Source organism: Lolium perenne, chromosome 6 (genome assembly GCF_019359855.2).
Source record: "Lolium perenne isolate Kyuss_39 chromosome 6, Kyuss_2.0, whole genome shotgun sequence".
Classification (NCBI taxonomy): domain Eukaryota; kingdom Viridiplantae; phylum Streptophyta; class Magnoliopsida; order Poales; family Poaceae; genus Lolium; species Lolium perenne.
The window spans coordinates 42,229,808-42,245,516 of NC_067249.2; the positions used below are offsets into that span (position 1 = coordinate 42,229,808).

Genomic DNA, 15,709 nt, shown 5'->3' on the forward strand with positions numbered 1-15,709 from the left:
TGCTGCACCGTTCATCCTTGTGTTTGTTTCAAATAACCTTGCTAGCCTAAACCTTGTATCGAGAGGGAATACTTCTCATGCATCCAAAATCCTTGAGCCAACCACTATGCCATTTGTGTCCACCATACCTACCTACTACATGGTATTTTCCGCCATTCCAAAGTAAATTGCTTGAGTGCTACCTTTAAAATTCCATCATTCACCTTTGCAATATATAGCTCATGGGACAAATAGCTTAAAAACTATTGTGGTATTGAATATGTAATTATGCACTTTATCTCTTATTAAGTTGCTTGTTGTGCGATAACCATGTTTACTGGGGACGCCATCAACTGTTCATTGTTGAATTTCATGTGAGTTGCTATGCATGTTCGTCTTGTCTGAAGTAAGGGCGATCTACACTGAGTTGAATGGTTTGAGCATGCATATTGTGAGAGAAGAACATTGGGCCGCTAACCGAAGCCATGTTCCATGGTGGAAGTTTCAGTTTTGGACAAACATCCTCAAATCTCTAATGAGAAAAGAATTAATTGTTGTTGAATGCTTAAAGCATTAAAAGAGGAGTCCATTATCTGTTGTCTATGTTGTCCCGGTATGGATGTCTAAGTTGAGAATAATCAAAAGCGAGAAATCCAAATGTGAGCTTTCTCCTTAGACCTTTGTACAGGCGGCATAGAGGTACCCCTTTGTGATACTTGGTTAAAGCATATGTATTGCGGTGATAATCCAGGTAGTCCAAGCTAATTAGGACAAGGTGCGGGCACTATTGGTACACTATGCATGAGGCTTGCAACTTATAAGATATAATTTACATGATGCATATGCTTTATTACTACCGTTGACAAAATTGTTTCATGTTTTCAAAATCAAAGCTCTAGCACAAATATAGCAATCGATGCTTTTCCTCTATGAGGACCATTCTCTTACTTTCAATGTTGAGTCAGTTCACCTATTTCTCTCCACCTCAAGAAGCAAACACTTGTGTGAAGTGTGCATTGATTCCTACATACTTGCTTATTGCACTTATTATATTACTCTATGTTGACAATATCCATGAGATATACATGTTACAAGTTGAAAGCAACCGCTGAAACTTAATCTTCTTTTGTGTTGCTTCAATGCCTTTACTTTGAATTATTGCTTTATGAGTTAACTCTTATGCAAGACTTATTGATGCTTGTCTTGAAGTGCTATTCATGAAAAGTCTTTGCTATATGATTCACTTGTTTACTCATGTCATACACATTGTTTTGATCGCTGCATTCACTACATATGCTTTACAAATAGTATGATCAAGATTATGATGGCATGTCACTCCAGAAATTATCTGTGTTATCGTTTTACCTGCTCGGGACGAGCAGAACTAAGCAGGGATGCGATACGTCTCCGACGTATCGATAATTTCTTATGTTCCATGCCACATTATTGATGTTATCTACATGTTTTATGCACACTTTATGTCATATTCGTGCATTTTACGGAACTAACCTATTAACAAGATGCCGAAGTGCCGGTTCTGTTTTTCTGCTGTTTTTGGTTTCAGAAATCCTAGTAACGAAATATTCTCGGAATCGGACGAAATCAACGCCCAGGTTCCTATTTTACCCGGAAGCATCCAGAACACACGAGAACCGCCAGAGAAGGGTGGCAGGGCCACCACACCACACCCCGGCGCGGCCTAGGGGGGGGGGCGCGCCCCCCTAGGGTGTGGGCCCCCCTTCGACCTTCCTGCGCCGCCTCTCCGCCTATAAAAAGCCCCTGGATCAGAAAACCCTACACCAATTGACGAAACCCACGAAAACCTTCCAGAGCCGCCGCCATCGCGAAGCCAAGATCTGGGGGACAGGATCTCTGTTCCGGCACGCTGCCGGAGCGGGGAAGTGCCCCCGGAAGGCTTCTCCATCGACACCGCTGCCATCTCCACCGCCATCTTCATCACCGCTGCTGTTCCCATGAGGAGGGAGTAGTTCTCCATCGAGGCTCGGGGCTGTACCGGTAGCTATGTGGTTAATCTCTCCTATGTACTTCAATACAATGATCTCATGAGCTGCTTTACATGATTGAGATTCATCTGAGTTTTGTATCACTACTATCTATGTGCTACTCTAGTGATGTGTTATTAAAGTAGTTCTATTCCTCCTGCACGTGTGTAAAGGTGACAGTGTGTGCACCGTGTTAGTACTTGGTTTATGCTATGATCATGATCTCTTGTAGATTATGGAGTTAACTATTGCTATGATATTATTGATGTGATCTATTCCTCCTACATATGCATGAAGGTGACAGTGTGCATGCTATGCTAGTACTCGGTTTAGTCTGTTGATCTATCTTACACTAAAGGTTACTTAAACATGAGCATTATTGTGGAGCTTGTTAACTCCGGCATTGAGGGTTCGTGTAATCCTACGCAATGTGTTCATCATCCAACGAAAGTGTAGAGTATGCATTTATCTGTTCTGTTATGTGATCAATGTTGAGAGTGTCCACTAGTGAAAGTATAATCCCTAGGCCTTGTTCCTAAATACTGCTGAGTTACTCTTTGCTTGTTTTCTTTGTTTCTTTGCGTTACTATGCTGCAATACCACCACCATCAACTACGCGCCAAGCACTTGTATGCAGCTTTTTCGTTGCTCTTTGCTCATATATATTCATACCACCTGTATTTCACTATCTCTTCGCCGAACTAGTGCACCTATTTGGTGTGTTGGGGACACAAGAGACTTCTTGCTTTGTGGTTGCAGGGTTGCATGAGAGGGATATCTTTGACCTCTTCCTCCCTGAGTTCGATAAACCTTGGGTATCCACTTAAGGGAAACTTGCTGCTGTTCTACAAACCTCTGCTCTTGGAGGCCCAACACTGTCTACAGGAAAGGAGGGGGAACGTAGACATCAAGGATTTACTCCAAAATACAACAAGCCCCCTGCTCAGAATTACCGCCCAAACTACACCAACAACCACGGAGGACCCCCAAAGCCCAGAGGCAACAACAACAACAATCACACCAGCAACAACAACCCCAACAACAACAACAACAACAACAACAACAAAAACAAAAACAACGGGAACAACCACAACAACAACAACAACAACAACAACAACAACAACAACAACAACAACAACAACAACAACAACAACGGGAACAACCATAACAACAACAACAACAACACCAATACTGGCCCTAGGACTGGAAGCAACGCCATCCCCGTCGCCAACAAGGACAAGGCCACCATCACTTGTTATGAGTGTAGAGTGGTTGGGCATTACTCCAATGAGTGCCCCAAGAGACTCGCCAAGATTGCCGCCAACACCGTTGCACCTACTCAGAACCAACGCCGATTTGCCGCAAGAAAGGACCAGAACAACAACGGCCGCTTCTACAACATGACTGCCACAGAAGCCCAAGAAGCACCTCAGGCCATGCCAAGTATGTCTTCCTGTTAAATCATATCGCCCAATCTCTCTTAGGAACCTAACTTTTCTTAAAATCTCGGGACGAGATTTGTTTAAGGGGGAAGGGTTTGTAACACCCCAAATTTTAAAACAAAGAGAAAATGAATTTCCTTTTTTCCAAAAATGAGAACCAACAAAAACTTTTCCTATATAGAGTGCTATGCATAGTGCTCATACCTATTACTTGTGTTTTTGCCATGATGAGTGTTATTATGCTTATGTGATAAACCCTAAAACCCTAAAGTGATCAAGTGAAGATCACAAACCAAATAAAATAAAAGAGAAAGAAATCAAATAAGAAAAACCCTAAACCTCATCCCTCTTGTCATCAATCTTTGAGAAACAAAATAAAAAGAAAAGATCTTACTTAAGAAAAAGGCATATGCAAGCCTATGGCTACTTTTTGCAAATGCTCCAACCTTGAGTGTTGACCCTGGTAGATGAATTGAAATACCTCAACACACTCAACCAAGTACTCCCCAACCAATTCAAGTGAGAAACAAAATAAATTCAAACATATGCATAGAGGCATATGTGGCACTTAGCCAAAAGATCCAATCTTGACCTAGGCACTCCCTTTGCCTCAAATTGGTTTGAACCTTTCACCCAACTCAATCTAACACCAAATAAACCTCACTCTTGTCAAAATGAAGCAAAGAAAAAAAAAGAATAAAAGTTAGAAATTCACAAAACCCTCACATATGGTTTATGCTATTTTTCTAAATCTTTGACCTAGACCATTTTGGTCTTCACCATTAGTTGTAATATGATACCAAACACTTATTACAACTTTTGGAATCAAAGAAACATAAATCAAATCAATTTCAAACTCAAATTGTGATCACATGTGATAATGGTCAAATCTGCCATTTATATTCTGGTCACTACTTTGAGCCTCTCTATTTCAAATTTTTCAAACTAAACTCTCTCAATTCTTTGCACCTCATCCAAGAGCACATGAAGGAGAAAAACTTTGGTAAATACCACCTGGTCAAATTCATCCTGGATCCAATTCTATGCTCATCCAAAGTTGGAACTTTTTATCAAATGCAACAATCTCCCACTTAGGTCTTGTTTGGTACTAGTGTTTCAGTGGGGATTAGTGAGGATAATACTCTAGAGTATTGGGTGAATCACTGCTGTCACCCAATCCCCACAAAACCCCATCCCCAATCCACTAGGTAGGGGTAGAGTATTGGGGATTGAAAAATTTACACTAAAATTTGGGGGAAAAGTGGGGATAAGTGGGGATGAGTGGGGATTAAACTCTCTCATACTCTAGCACCAAACATGCATTGGGGATAAGTGGGGATTTAAAGTTTGGAGCGGATTATCCCCGCTAATCCCCACGAAAACTCTAGTACCAAACAAGGCCTTAGCAATTTTTGCCTTTCTTTGATTTTTAAATTTCCACCACCACACATGTTTGTATCTGGTCAATAGCAACTTATTAAAATACCCCATTCTCAAATTTTTTAATCAAATGAATCCAACCAAATTTGGTGAAATATAGCAAATTACAAATAGGGAACTATGCAAACACTATTCTAAATAGTGATCTACTAAACCCTATTGCCCCAAATCACTCCCTCTGGTTCCCTTGCACTCTCTCACCCTAGCCCACCCACAGAAACCCTAGGAGGAGCTAGCCAAGCTAGCATGGCATGGCCATGCCGGCCATGGCACACATGGGCATGCTCCCCTTCCCTCCTTCCTTCTCCAACCCTGCCCCCCATGTCTACTGGCTCCACCTCGACTCCCTACATCACCTAGCACCGCCACCTGTCGAGGAGGACAAAGAACATCGCCGGAAATCGCGCGCTCTGGTCGATGCCGAGGACGTCGTGGACGCGTCCACCGGCAGACCCTGGCCACGTGCAACGCCGACGAACGCCGCTTCCCCTGGACCCCCTAGCTGCACGTCGAGCATCACCGTCGCCGCGCCAACCCACCAGACACGCTCCTTGTCTCGCTCGAGCGCCACAGCCGTCGACATCCTCGCCGGATTTTCGCGCCAGTACTGCCACCGTTCGCCATCGCCTTTGCTCGCCAGACCGTCCCCCACCTCGCCCTCTAGCTTCCTAGCATCGCCTAGACGCCGTCTACCTCGCGCCTACCTCTCCAGCCCCCTTCCTTCGCCGGAGCCGCCGCTCTGCTGTCGCCCTTGCCGCCCACCTCACGGCCAACTCAAACCCTATAAAAGGGAAGCTCGCACGCTCAATTCCTTCACACCAATCTGCTCCCCTCCTCTCCCTGATCCTCCTCCACCTCTTCCCCTCCTCGATTTGGCCCTTCACCGCCGGAATTTGGACGGAGTCTGCCGCACCAGTAGCACATCGCCGGCGTCGATTCAGACCACCGCCAGCCTCGCCACCGGTACCAGGCGACTCCCCTTCGTCGACAACATCGCCAAGCACCAGCGCCGCCCCTCGCCGGAGCTCCACTTGGCCGCCGACCCCTACCTCCGCCGCTGCCGCAAGCTCTTCCCCCCGCCGAAGAAGACGCGTCTGCACCGCTCGATCTCCTTCTGATCCAACAGCTCGCGTTGCAGCATACCGCTTCGGGTGAGTCCTCTCGCTGACCCATGGGACCCTTTGTCAGCTGGCCCGCGTCGTTGGTTGGGCTGGCCATCCTGAGATTCAAATCTTTCGGCCCATTCTTTTTCCCACCGGCCCATTTCTCAAATCCTATTAAATTAATTCAGAGAAATTTAAATAATGGTCCTGTCTTAGAAATTAAATAGTTTCAAATCTACCCAACCAAATTTGATGAATTTCATATGGTTGGAAAGCTTGTAAAAATATCTATTCAACACCACTGGTCCCACTTCAAAATCTCTTGCAGAATTAATATGACATAAATAACAAGGCAGGGACTTCTGTGAATTCAAATAAATCTTAAAAATAAACCATTTTGAATTTTGAAGTAATTCCAATTGCTATAATTCACATTTCACTTACACTAATTGTTTCTGCAATAAAATGGTGTTGTCACTTTGTATGATCATGCCCTAGTTTAATTAATGGACAATATGGCTAGTTTATTTAGGTGATATTGTCCAAAACTATTATGCAAATTATATGAAGTGCTTCACTTCATTTAAATCTTGTCCCAAATACTTTCATATGAGGTATTGACCCTGTTCAAATACTCTCAAATGAAATGCTTGGTGATTTTAAATCATAATAGGCATTATTAAATGGTATGAGGTATTCTACCCCATTTAAATCAATTCCTCAAATGATGATGATGAATGGTTGACTTATGTCAACATGATTTCATGTATAATTGTTTGAGGAAGTTAAATCTTAAGAAGATTCAATGAGAGGAAATTATTCCTCAAGAACTAAATGGAAACTATCATTTACATATGTAATGAGAGGCAATTATTTCTCTAACCCTAAGAAGAAAACCTAGATTAATCCTGGGTAGCAATGCTAAGTAATGATGCTAGATCATTTGGAGTGAGCCATTAAGGCTAATTAAGGGTACTTAAGTGTTGTTTGGTGATTGTATCCTCGTATTCGTGTATAGGCAGCTAGTACCGGAGAATACCGGGAAGAGGAAGGATTCTACCCCAGAAGAAGAAGAGCACTTTGACCACCTTGAAAACCAAGGCAAGCTAGACTATTGCAAGTTATAATGTGGCAAGCTAATATTCTTGCAAAGTGTAAAGCCCTTTGGGGCAAGGCACCATTAGTCTTATCCTTTCTTACAATAAGCCTATCCCAAGTTTCTACCTTACAAGTGTTTACTTGTTTTCTTAAAGAGTTGCTTTTATAGTTAACTTTGGTCAAAGTGAAAGAAGGTGACTAGAGTAGTAAAGTTAGTCTCAATCTAGCAAAGCAAGACAGCAGCCCTCATGATTAGAGCTAGTGCTAATGATTAAAACTTGACTACTCTAGATGGGAACATGTGACTTTGAAATGAATTTGAAACCTTGGAATGATGAATCATTTCATTGAATGAATTTTGAAGGTGAATATGACCAAGAGAAGATGGTGATTTTTGATAAAACTGATATTGGTTTGAATGTGATACCTTTCCAATATTGAGTACCCCCACAATACCTGATTATGGGTAGGGCTTAACTGGAAATTTATACATCTTAGTATGGGTTCCCTCTGAACACACATCATATGGGTTATGCCGAGGCTGCCTCCGTTGTTGAGAAATGATGTGAATTGAGGTGAATTGTACGGCCAAGCCCTGTGCAGTTCCCAGGTTGACAGTTAGTCTTCCTTTGGGAGGCCAAGCTCATGGGGAGAGGTGCTCATACTAGGATTTGTAAGTGAAAGGTTATGGTTGATGATCCGCGTCTTTGTGTTATGATGATTCGGGGTAATCCCGACGGATGAAATCAAATGTTGTGGCACAAGTGTGCAACCTCTGCAGAGTGTCAATCTATTCGAATAGCCGCGTCCACGGTTACGGACGGTTGGAAAGGCCATACAGTTTCCGATGTCAAATTCTTGAAAATGATGTTGAAATGAATGGTGAATTGGTGACTTGACTTTGAATCACAACAATGTTGTGGGAATGACACTAATGTTCCCACTTGAGTTAGTCTAGCACATGATTAAGCCTTTCTCAAATACTTCTGAATAAAAATTAGCTTTATGCAAATAAACTACGACTTAGCACCCCCTTACTAGAATTGTTAGCACTTACATTAGTATTAGTTTGCGAGTACTTTAATGTACTCACGGCTGTGTCCCTGGCTATTCAAATGGCCAGACTATGAAGAGGAGCAGAACTATCAAGATGATGGCAACCAAGACGTCTACGACAACTAGGGAATCTTCTGACGTCAGACGTTGGCCTGTGGACTAGAGGGTCCCTTCTATTTACGCTTCCGCTATGAACATTGTGCCCGTTGATCAATAGATCAACTATTTGTGTAATATTGGATCATGTGATCTCTATGTGTAAGACGATTATGGTATGTAATGAATGATGACTATGATAATCAACTGTTATGTCTCGCAACAACAATATTCCAGGGATTGCGATGTATGGCATAACAGGCATCTGGACTTAAAAATCCAGGTGTTGACAAGGGGGTAGGGCTAGGGTTTAGGTTCAAGGTAAGGATTTATGGTTAGGTATAGGTTTAGGGTTTAGGGTTAGGGTTAGGGTTTATGATGCATGGTTTTGCAGCTCGGTGTGTCAGCACGTGTAGTTAATGGTTTGGGGGTCTAGAGGGGTTTAGGGCTCGAAGCCTCCCCAGTTTAGGGTTTAGGGTTTAGGGGAGCTACTTTTGCACCATTACACCTTGCACCACACTTTGACACATATCATCGGCCCACATGCAAGATTTGGTGGGGTTCCGGTGCTCCGGCGGTCGTTCTCCCCCTCCTCCCCCCAAAACAGCGGAACGTGTGCCCCGACGGGTCTACCCCCCTAGATTTCTCCGCGCGAGGGTGCACCAATGTACATTTTCATTCTTTTAGGTTTGTTTAGGACATATACACATGGAGAACCAAGATTGGGACCCTTTGGCACATACACCCGCAGCTAGAGCCATTATCACACGATCGAGGGTGTGCCATATCCGTCGTGGTCGTAAGAGCGGCCAGCCTGAGGTAGAGACCCGGCCACGGGCTTCGGATCTAGTTTGTCGGCGGTTACGGGTATGTTCTTCCTCCGGCCTCTACCTTTCCTTTACATGCTTTCCATTGAAATGTTAATGACATCGCGGCAACACATCGTAGGCGGAGATGGCAGCAAAGGAGCAGGCGGCCCAGGAGCACGCACGGAACATGGAGAGGAAGATTCTGGAGTATCAGCAGCAGCAGACACAGATGATGCAACAGATCCAACAGCAGAATCAGATGATGCAGCAGCATCAGGCACAAATGAGCTGGCTAATGAGCCAGACGGCTCTGTCTTCTCCACCGGGGAGTCTTTCTACTCCTCCTTTCTCCTTGCCGTGGATGCCGCCAACGTCCAGTCAGCCGGTGACACCTTTCACCGTGAACAACACGAACATCATCCGGAGCATGAACCGCGGTGAGTCCTCCTACACTTGTGCCCAACCCGCTACTTGTACTTGTTCAATATGCAAGTGCAAATGCTAATTCCATCAACCTTGTAGATTATGTGTCACAATGCAATGACGATGAGGCGGGCGCAAGCAATGGAGGAGGACAAGGTTGATGGCATGGTCTTCGTGCACTCGTCGTCGTTGTAATGGATTGTTCGCACTTGTTATGGATTGTAATAATGGACATTGCACTTTGTTATGCATGAACTATGTGTGCTCGATGTATTTGTGATGTTGTTGATGTGTTTGGTGATGCTATGGTGAATATATATGTTGTATATGTTATATATGTGAAATGCAATTTTGAAATGCATGGATTAATGAAAAACGGGAAAAAAATAAAAAAAACCAGGGCCACACGGCAAAGGACTTTTGGTCACTTTGTCGTGTGCATACACACGACAAAGGCGCCACGCGTCACCAGCCTGTGCTCCTGACACGGCGCTGGGAGTGCCTGGAGGAGCCTCTGCCGTGCGGGCTGGGGCGTTGCCGCACGGCAAAGGAAGCTTGCATGGCAGAGTGTGCTGCATGGCAACGAGTTGCACGCACGGCAAAGAAGATGCCGCACGGCAAAGAAGATGCCGCACGGCAACGAGGCACACACACGGCAAAGACACCTCGTACGGCAAAGCATCTGCCGCACGGCAATGTAGCGCGCGCACGGCAAAGGCCTTTGCCGTGCAGTTTGGTCATGCGCACGACAATGTCTTCGTTGCCGTCGGAGGCGTTGCCGTGCAGACGTTGCCGTGCGTCGACGCACGGCAAAGCCTTTGCCAGGCAAAATAGGGTCTTTGCCGTGCGATCCCGCACGGCAACGAAATGTTTTCCCGTAGTGGAGGCAACATCCAAAAAGTTCTACACATAACTTCTAATTTATTACCGATTAAGATGGGTAGAAAAAAAAAGAGACGGGCACGCTAAAAGAAATGTCACAAAAAGTTTACACGCAGTGAACTATCTGCCAACCGTTTGCGACCGTGTGCGAGTTTAGTGTTACACGGTTCAGTAATCATCCTTTTTTTTTGTGAATGTTCAGAAATCATCCTTGTGCGTTGTTGTATCTTGTGAGGGACTAACCGAACCACGCGTAGTTGTTCCGCACGATAGAAGGCCTTAAAAAAACGTTTTGTATTGTACGGGTGGAAGTGACGACTTTGGTCACGTTGTGTTCTTAACCGAGTGCTTGTGCGAATTCAGAAAAGGGCTTGTTTGGTTCTCAGCTATATTTTGTCAAGCCTAACTTTGTTAAGCGTGGCAGTCTCATGGACATGGAGTCCGATCTCGAGGGAAAATCCATGTGGCCGGCAAGTCGTCTCCATCCTTGGACACCATCAACGGCAGAAGCGACTCCGCTCTACCTCTGCGCGGGAGGTCGCACCACTGGAAATCGACCCCTTTCATCATATACACGCTAAGAGAGTAGCGCAGCGACCTCAGGTTGTGCCACTCCTCGCCCGTACCGTCTTCCAGGAAGAAGATGCGGTCCGCCCACTCCACCCGGCGCTCGTCCGGCACGCGCACGGCCCTAGAGCACCAGCGCCCAACGAAGAGAGCCTGTTCGCCGCAGAGGGCGCCCTCCACTTCCTTCCACCTCGACGAGCGGAAGTCAGCCTCCAACACGGTCATCTCCTCGTCCATTTCGCCTCCCATCCAAATCTTCCCGGGCCGCCGTTCCCGCGCGCGGGAGATCTCTCTACGGACCATCAGCAGCGCTCCGTCGCCGGACTCCACGAGGTAGTGCAGTGTTACTCGGCGCCTAACATCGGCAACAGGGGGACGGCCCTTGACGACGCGGTCGAGCCGAGACATGGCCGGCAGCTCGGCGTCGTCGTCGGCGACGGTGACGGCCAGGAGGTCTTCGTTCTGGTCGACGACGTACAGCTTACCCTGGTAATAAGCCATGTCTTTGAGTCGCCGCCATGGTTCGCGGCCGCTCACTGACCATGACGCCGCGCCCGGACGGCATAGCGCGAGCCTGCCGTGACGCCCTTGGCCGACGACCGCGGCAACGAGGCGGGACGAGCAGACCACGAGCTTGAGCAAGGACACCGCCGTCTGCGGCTCGGCGTCTCTCTCGCGCGGGACCCATAGGTGCCTGCACTCCGGCAGCTCCCGCTCGGGCACCGCCACGATGGGCTCGTAGCGGACACGGACGCGGGACAGGCTCGGGAGCACCGCCACGGGCGCCGAGTCCTTGCAGAACGGGTCCACCAGCGAGTAGGCGCCGTCGTCGCGCTCGAACACGAGCCACTCGCCGCAGGAGCTGTGGTGGCCTGCGGCGCTGCGCAGGCGGAAGGGCCGGGCCTCTGCTGGGAAGCCTCGGAAGGTCCCGTCGGCGAAGCAGAGGCACGGCAGAAGCGGGCGCGCGTGGTGCTGCCGCGCGGACGAGCGCCACGAGCGGCATACGGCGCCGAAGCAGATGCGGTCGGCGTACGACGGCAGGCGACCTAGGACGTCGCCGGCGAGGTCCGGCGGGAGATCCGGCCAGGAGGATGCCGGTTGTGAGGACGTCGAGGCTCGCGCTTTCTTGCGCGGTATGCGCGCTTTCCTGCACGGTCTGCGCGCCATCGTCAAACTCGCTCGTGTGCGACCGCTCTCTGTTGTACTCCTATATATACTCCATCGGGACAATCCGAATCCATCTCGAGTCGACGGCAGGATGTGCGGCCATGACTCCATGATGACCACTGCCTATTCCTTTTTTAAGGTGTAATTATTATAACCTCTCTAATCTACTCCGTATAATTGACTTCGATCAGCATAAAAACTCCGGGTAATTAGCGTTCATGCGTGGCGTGTCCTTATCATCGTTGAGTTCCCCTTTTTCCTAAGTTCGCCAATCGTGTTGAGTTTTCTAGGCCCTCCATATATACAGTTTTTCGATGATCTCGGATTGGTCCTCAATATACAAAGGCGCTATATAGTTTCACGATGATTACACGGATTTCCCTGTTTTTAATTTTTTGAGACTTATTGTGGTTGTGTGTATCTTAATTATGTCGAGAGTGAGTGTATTGCTTAAAATTTTTAATTAATGAAATGTCCTTTATAGAACCCTATATTATTTGTATGGAGTAAAATAAACTTGTTTAGCTGAATATCGACCCAAAAGAAACTCTGTTAGAACGAAGATCATAAACTGCATAAGACTAGCTAAGTGTCAGGACATCTAAGAAATACATAAAAAAATATTAACTATTTCTGCACTATTTTAATGAACAGAAAATCATAAAGCTTTACAAGTGTTGTATTTTAGGTCACGTGTTGGATATGCTCTACAGTATTTTTCTTCTCCGTAGTGAATAGGGTTGCTCTAAAATTCTAGAGGCTGGAGTGGTGTATTTGCAAGACCATATAAACCTAAAAGTGTATTTGGCTACCGAGCTCCAGTGATCCCCTTATTTTAAAAACATATTAAAAATTATATTTATAAGTTTTTTTTTTAAGATGAGAACAAAAATCTCAACATCGTCAATGATGTAACCTCCAAGAATGAAAAATCGCAATGTGAAATTGGTTATATCGAGAGCTACATGTTTGTGGGATACATTAGTAGCTACATTTGGAATTTTTCAATTCTTTTAAAACTCATAAATACAATTATAAATGTTTCTTAAAACAACAGCGTCAGAGGAGCCTAGGAGCCAAAAATCTTCACTACCTCTAAACCCTTTTTAGGGGATTGTTTAGAGAGTCCTGGCGGGAATTTAAAGGAATGTGTTAGAGGTGCTATTTGATGATATATCTAGAGTACAATAGTACTAGTATACTAGTACATACTTAGAGCATCTCCACCGGCGGCCTCCGTTTGGGGACGATGGTACTGCATTCTCTATTTGGGAGAGCTGTTCCTACACCGGTGCCCCCAAACAGGTGGCCCCGATAGAAGTTTTTTTACATAAACTACATATTATGCTTAAAATTTCATTTTAATATCATTCAGGATCGAGAAATGAATAATATTTTCGGTCAAATGAGTAAAACATTTTTCACTCCTCAACCCTGGACGACATATGAAACATGCTTCATCTCTAGCCTACTACCTCCTGACCACTTGGCTCTATGGAGGTGGACGATCGCCCGCTGCTCTCTCCGGTGGTCTCTCCCCTGCCCTCTCCGCTACTCCTCCGTCGATAATCTCCTGCTCTCTCTGCCGCGAACGTCAAGTAGGCGGCTCTATCCGCGGCCACCACCTCCTGACGCAGCTGCCGCTCCAGGTCCTCCCACCGCCGACGGTGATCCAACTCCTGCCTCTGTAGGCCGAGCTGCATCTCCGCCAAACGCCGCCGCTCGCAGACTTCCTCCTGAATCTGCGTCTCCTCCCGCTGCAACCGCCGCAGCTCAAGCTCCTCCCACCCCTTCTGCTGGCGCACCTCCCACCGGCACTGGGTCAGCTCCTCCCGCCGCCGCGCCTCCAGGAACTCTAGCCGCTCCGCCTCCTCCTGCTGCCGCCGCTCCGCCTCCTCTCGCTGCCGCGCCACCTCCTTCCGCGCCACCCGCCGCCGTCGCGCCTCCTCGGTCACCCGGAGCCGTCGTTCCGCCTCCTGGCCCTGTCGCTCGTCCGCGACATAGACATCCACGGTCGCCGCTAGAGCCGCCTCCTCCCACGCCTCGTACTCTACGAGCTACGGGTCCACTTCCACGACTTCTACGGCCGCCTCTAGCGCCGCCTCGTCCCACGAATCGAACATTGTGCTATTTTTCTAGGGTTTTGCACTATAGAGGCAGGGGAGGAGGGATAATATAGACCATCGACGAGACGGGAAACCTCCCGCGCGGTGTCGCGGCGGGAGAATTTCCCGCGCAGCGTCGTGGTAGGAGCGTCGTGACAGGCGGCTCCCACGCCCAAAATTTTCAGCCTCGCGAGGCGCCGGCGCGCTCGATTCGCGCCCTTGGCGAAGGGGCTGGCACGGGGTTGCCGACGATTCTATTGAGCTCGAAAATTGACCGGCGCTGTTTGGGGCGCGCTGGTGCGAGCGCATTTTCGCCCCCGGCCACAAAAAGCTATCGGGCCGCTATCCGAGACGCCGGTGGAGATGCTCTTAAGGCTGGTAGTACACATGTCAACGAAAATGCTGGTATAGAAGGAACGCAAGCTGATCTCATGTGCCACTAAGTGTGTCAGCCATGTGGACCCAAACAGAAAAGAAGTGCCAGCTCGGAGAAAATAACGCCGAGGCCAGGTGCCACTACGTGTTTCTCGCACGTGGACGCAAGCCAAAAAAGGAGGGCCAGGTCGGAGAAAAAAATAGTTGTGTGGCGAAGTAGTGACGTGCCGTCGTCTCTCACGCGCTAAACTAATCGTTTTTTAATACAACAAGACCGATTATATCGACCGTTGGAGATGCTTTTTAAGGACCTCCCGCACCCGCTGCGTTGCCCTTCTTCAGTCATCGGCATGCCATGATGAGTGAATAGCATAAAATCATCACTTTGATGATGAAATTTACCGTATACAACCATTTTCCGTTTGGGGACAGAAAATCACCAGATTTTGCTCAGTTTTTTTGTGGAATGCGCTAAACGCGAATTGAAAGCGAATCTCACCATACTTCGATAAAAACCACTGAATCTGACATTGTTTTTTAGCAAAGTCTTATTTCTGTCAGTTTTCGCAGGAAATAAAATTAGGGAAAAACTTCCACCAAAATAGAGGACATGGAGCTTTGGATTACGAGAGGGGAGCCACGAGGCCCAAACGAAGCCAGGTGACTGATACGTCCAAAACGTATCTATAATTTTTGATTGTTTCATGTTAATATTATGCCTTTGGCACTTGTTTTTGTATTAATTTTATGATTTATTTGAACTAACCTATTAATAGTTGCAAAAGTGCACAATGTTCTTGTTTTACACTTTGATGTGTAGGAATTATTAAAAATACAAGAGGAAACCTTGTTGGAGCCGAATTGGAACTTTGCTGAAATCTGTTCCAGAACTGTTTTCCGAGATTGTCTGTTTTACCCTCGAAGATGACCTCCAACGGAGTTGGGCCTGAAGAGGAAGTTGTAGATAATTTTATGCTGAACGTTCTGGAGTTAAAATTCGGCCCAATCGGAGTTCGGACGCGGTCTGTAGGCCTATTTTGGTAGAACCCTAAAAGAGGTGACGGAAATCCGAGAAGCAATATAAAGGGGGCAAACCTAACTCGTGGAGGACACCTCCACCCACGAATTTCAGCCACCAAAAGCCACGTTTTTGCCTCCCCCATG

The 15,709-nt window shown here is 46.8% G+C and overlaps 1 protein-coding gene across 1 annotated transcript; it reads right to left on the reverse strand.

Annotated features, from left to right (window-relative positions):
- Positions 1-10,757: 10,757 nt before the first annotated feature.
- LOC127310548 (uncharacterized) lies at positions 10,758-12,065 on the reverse strand. Its single transcript, XM_051341214.1, has one exon. The coding sequence runs from the start codon at positions 12,063-12,065 to the stop codon at positions 10,758-10,760; it is 1,308 nt and encodes a 435-aa protein (XP_051197174.1).
- Between the last annotated feature and the right edge of the window lie 3,644 nt (positions 12,066-15,709).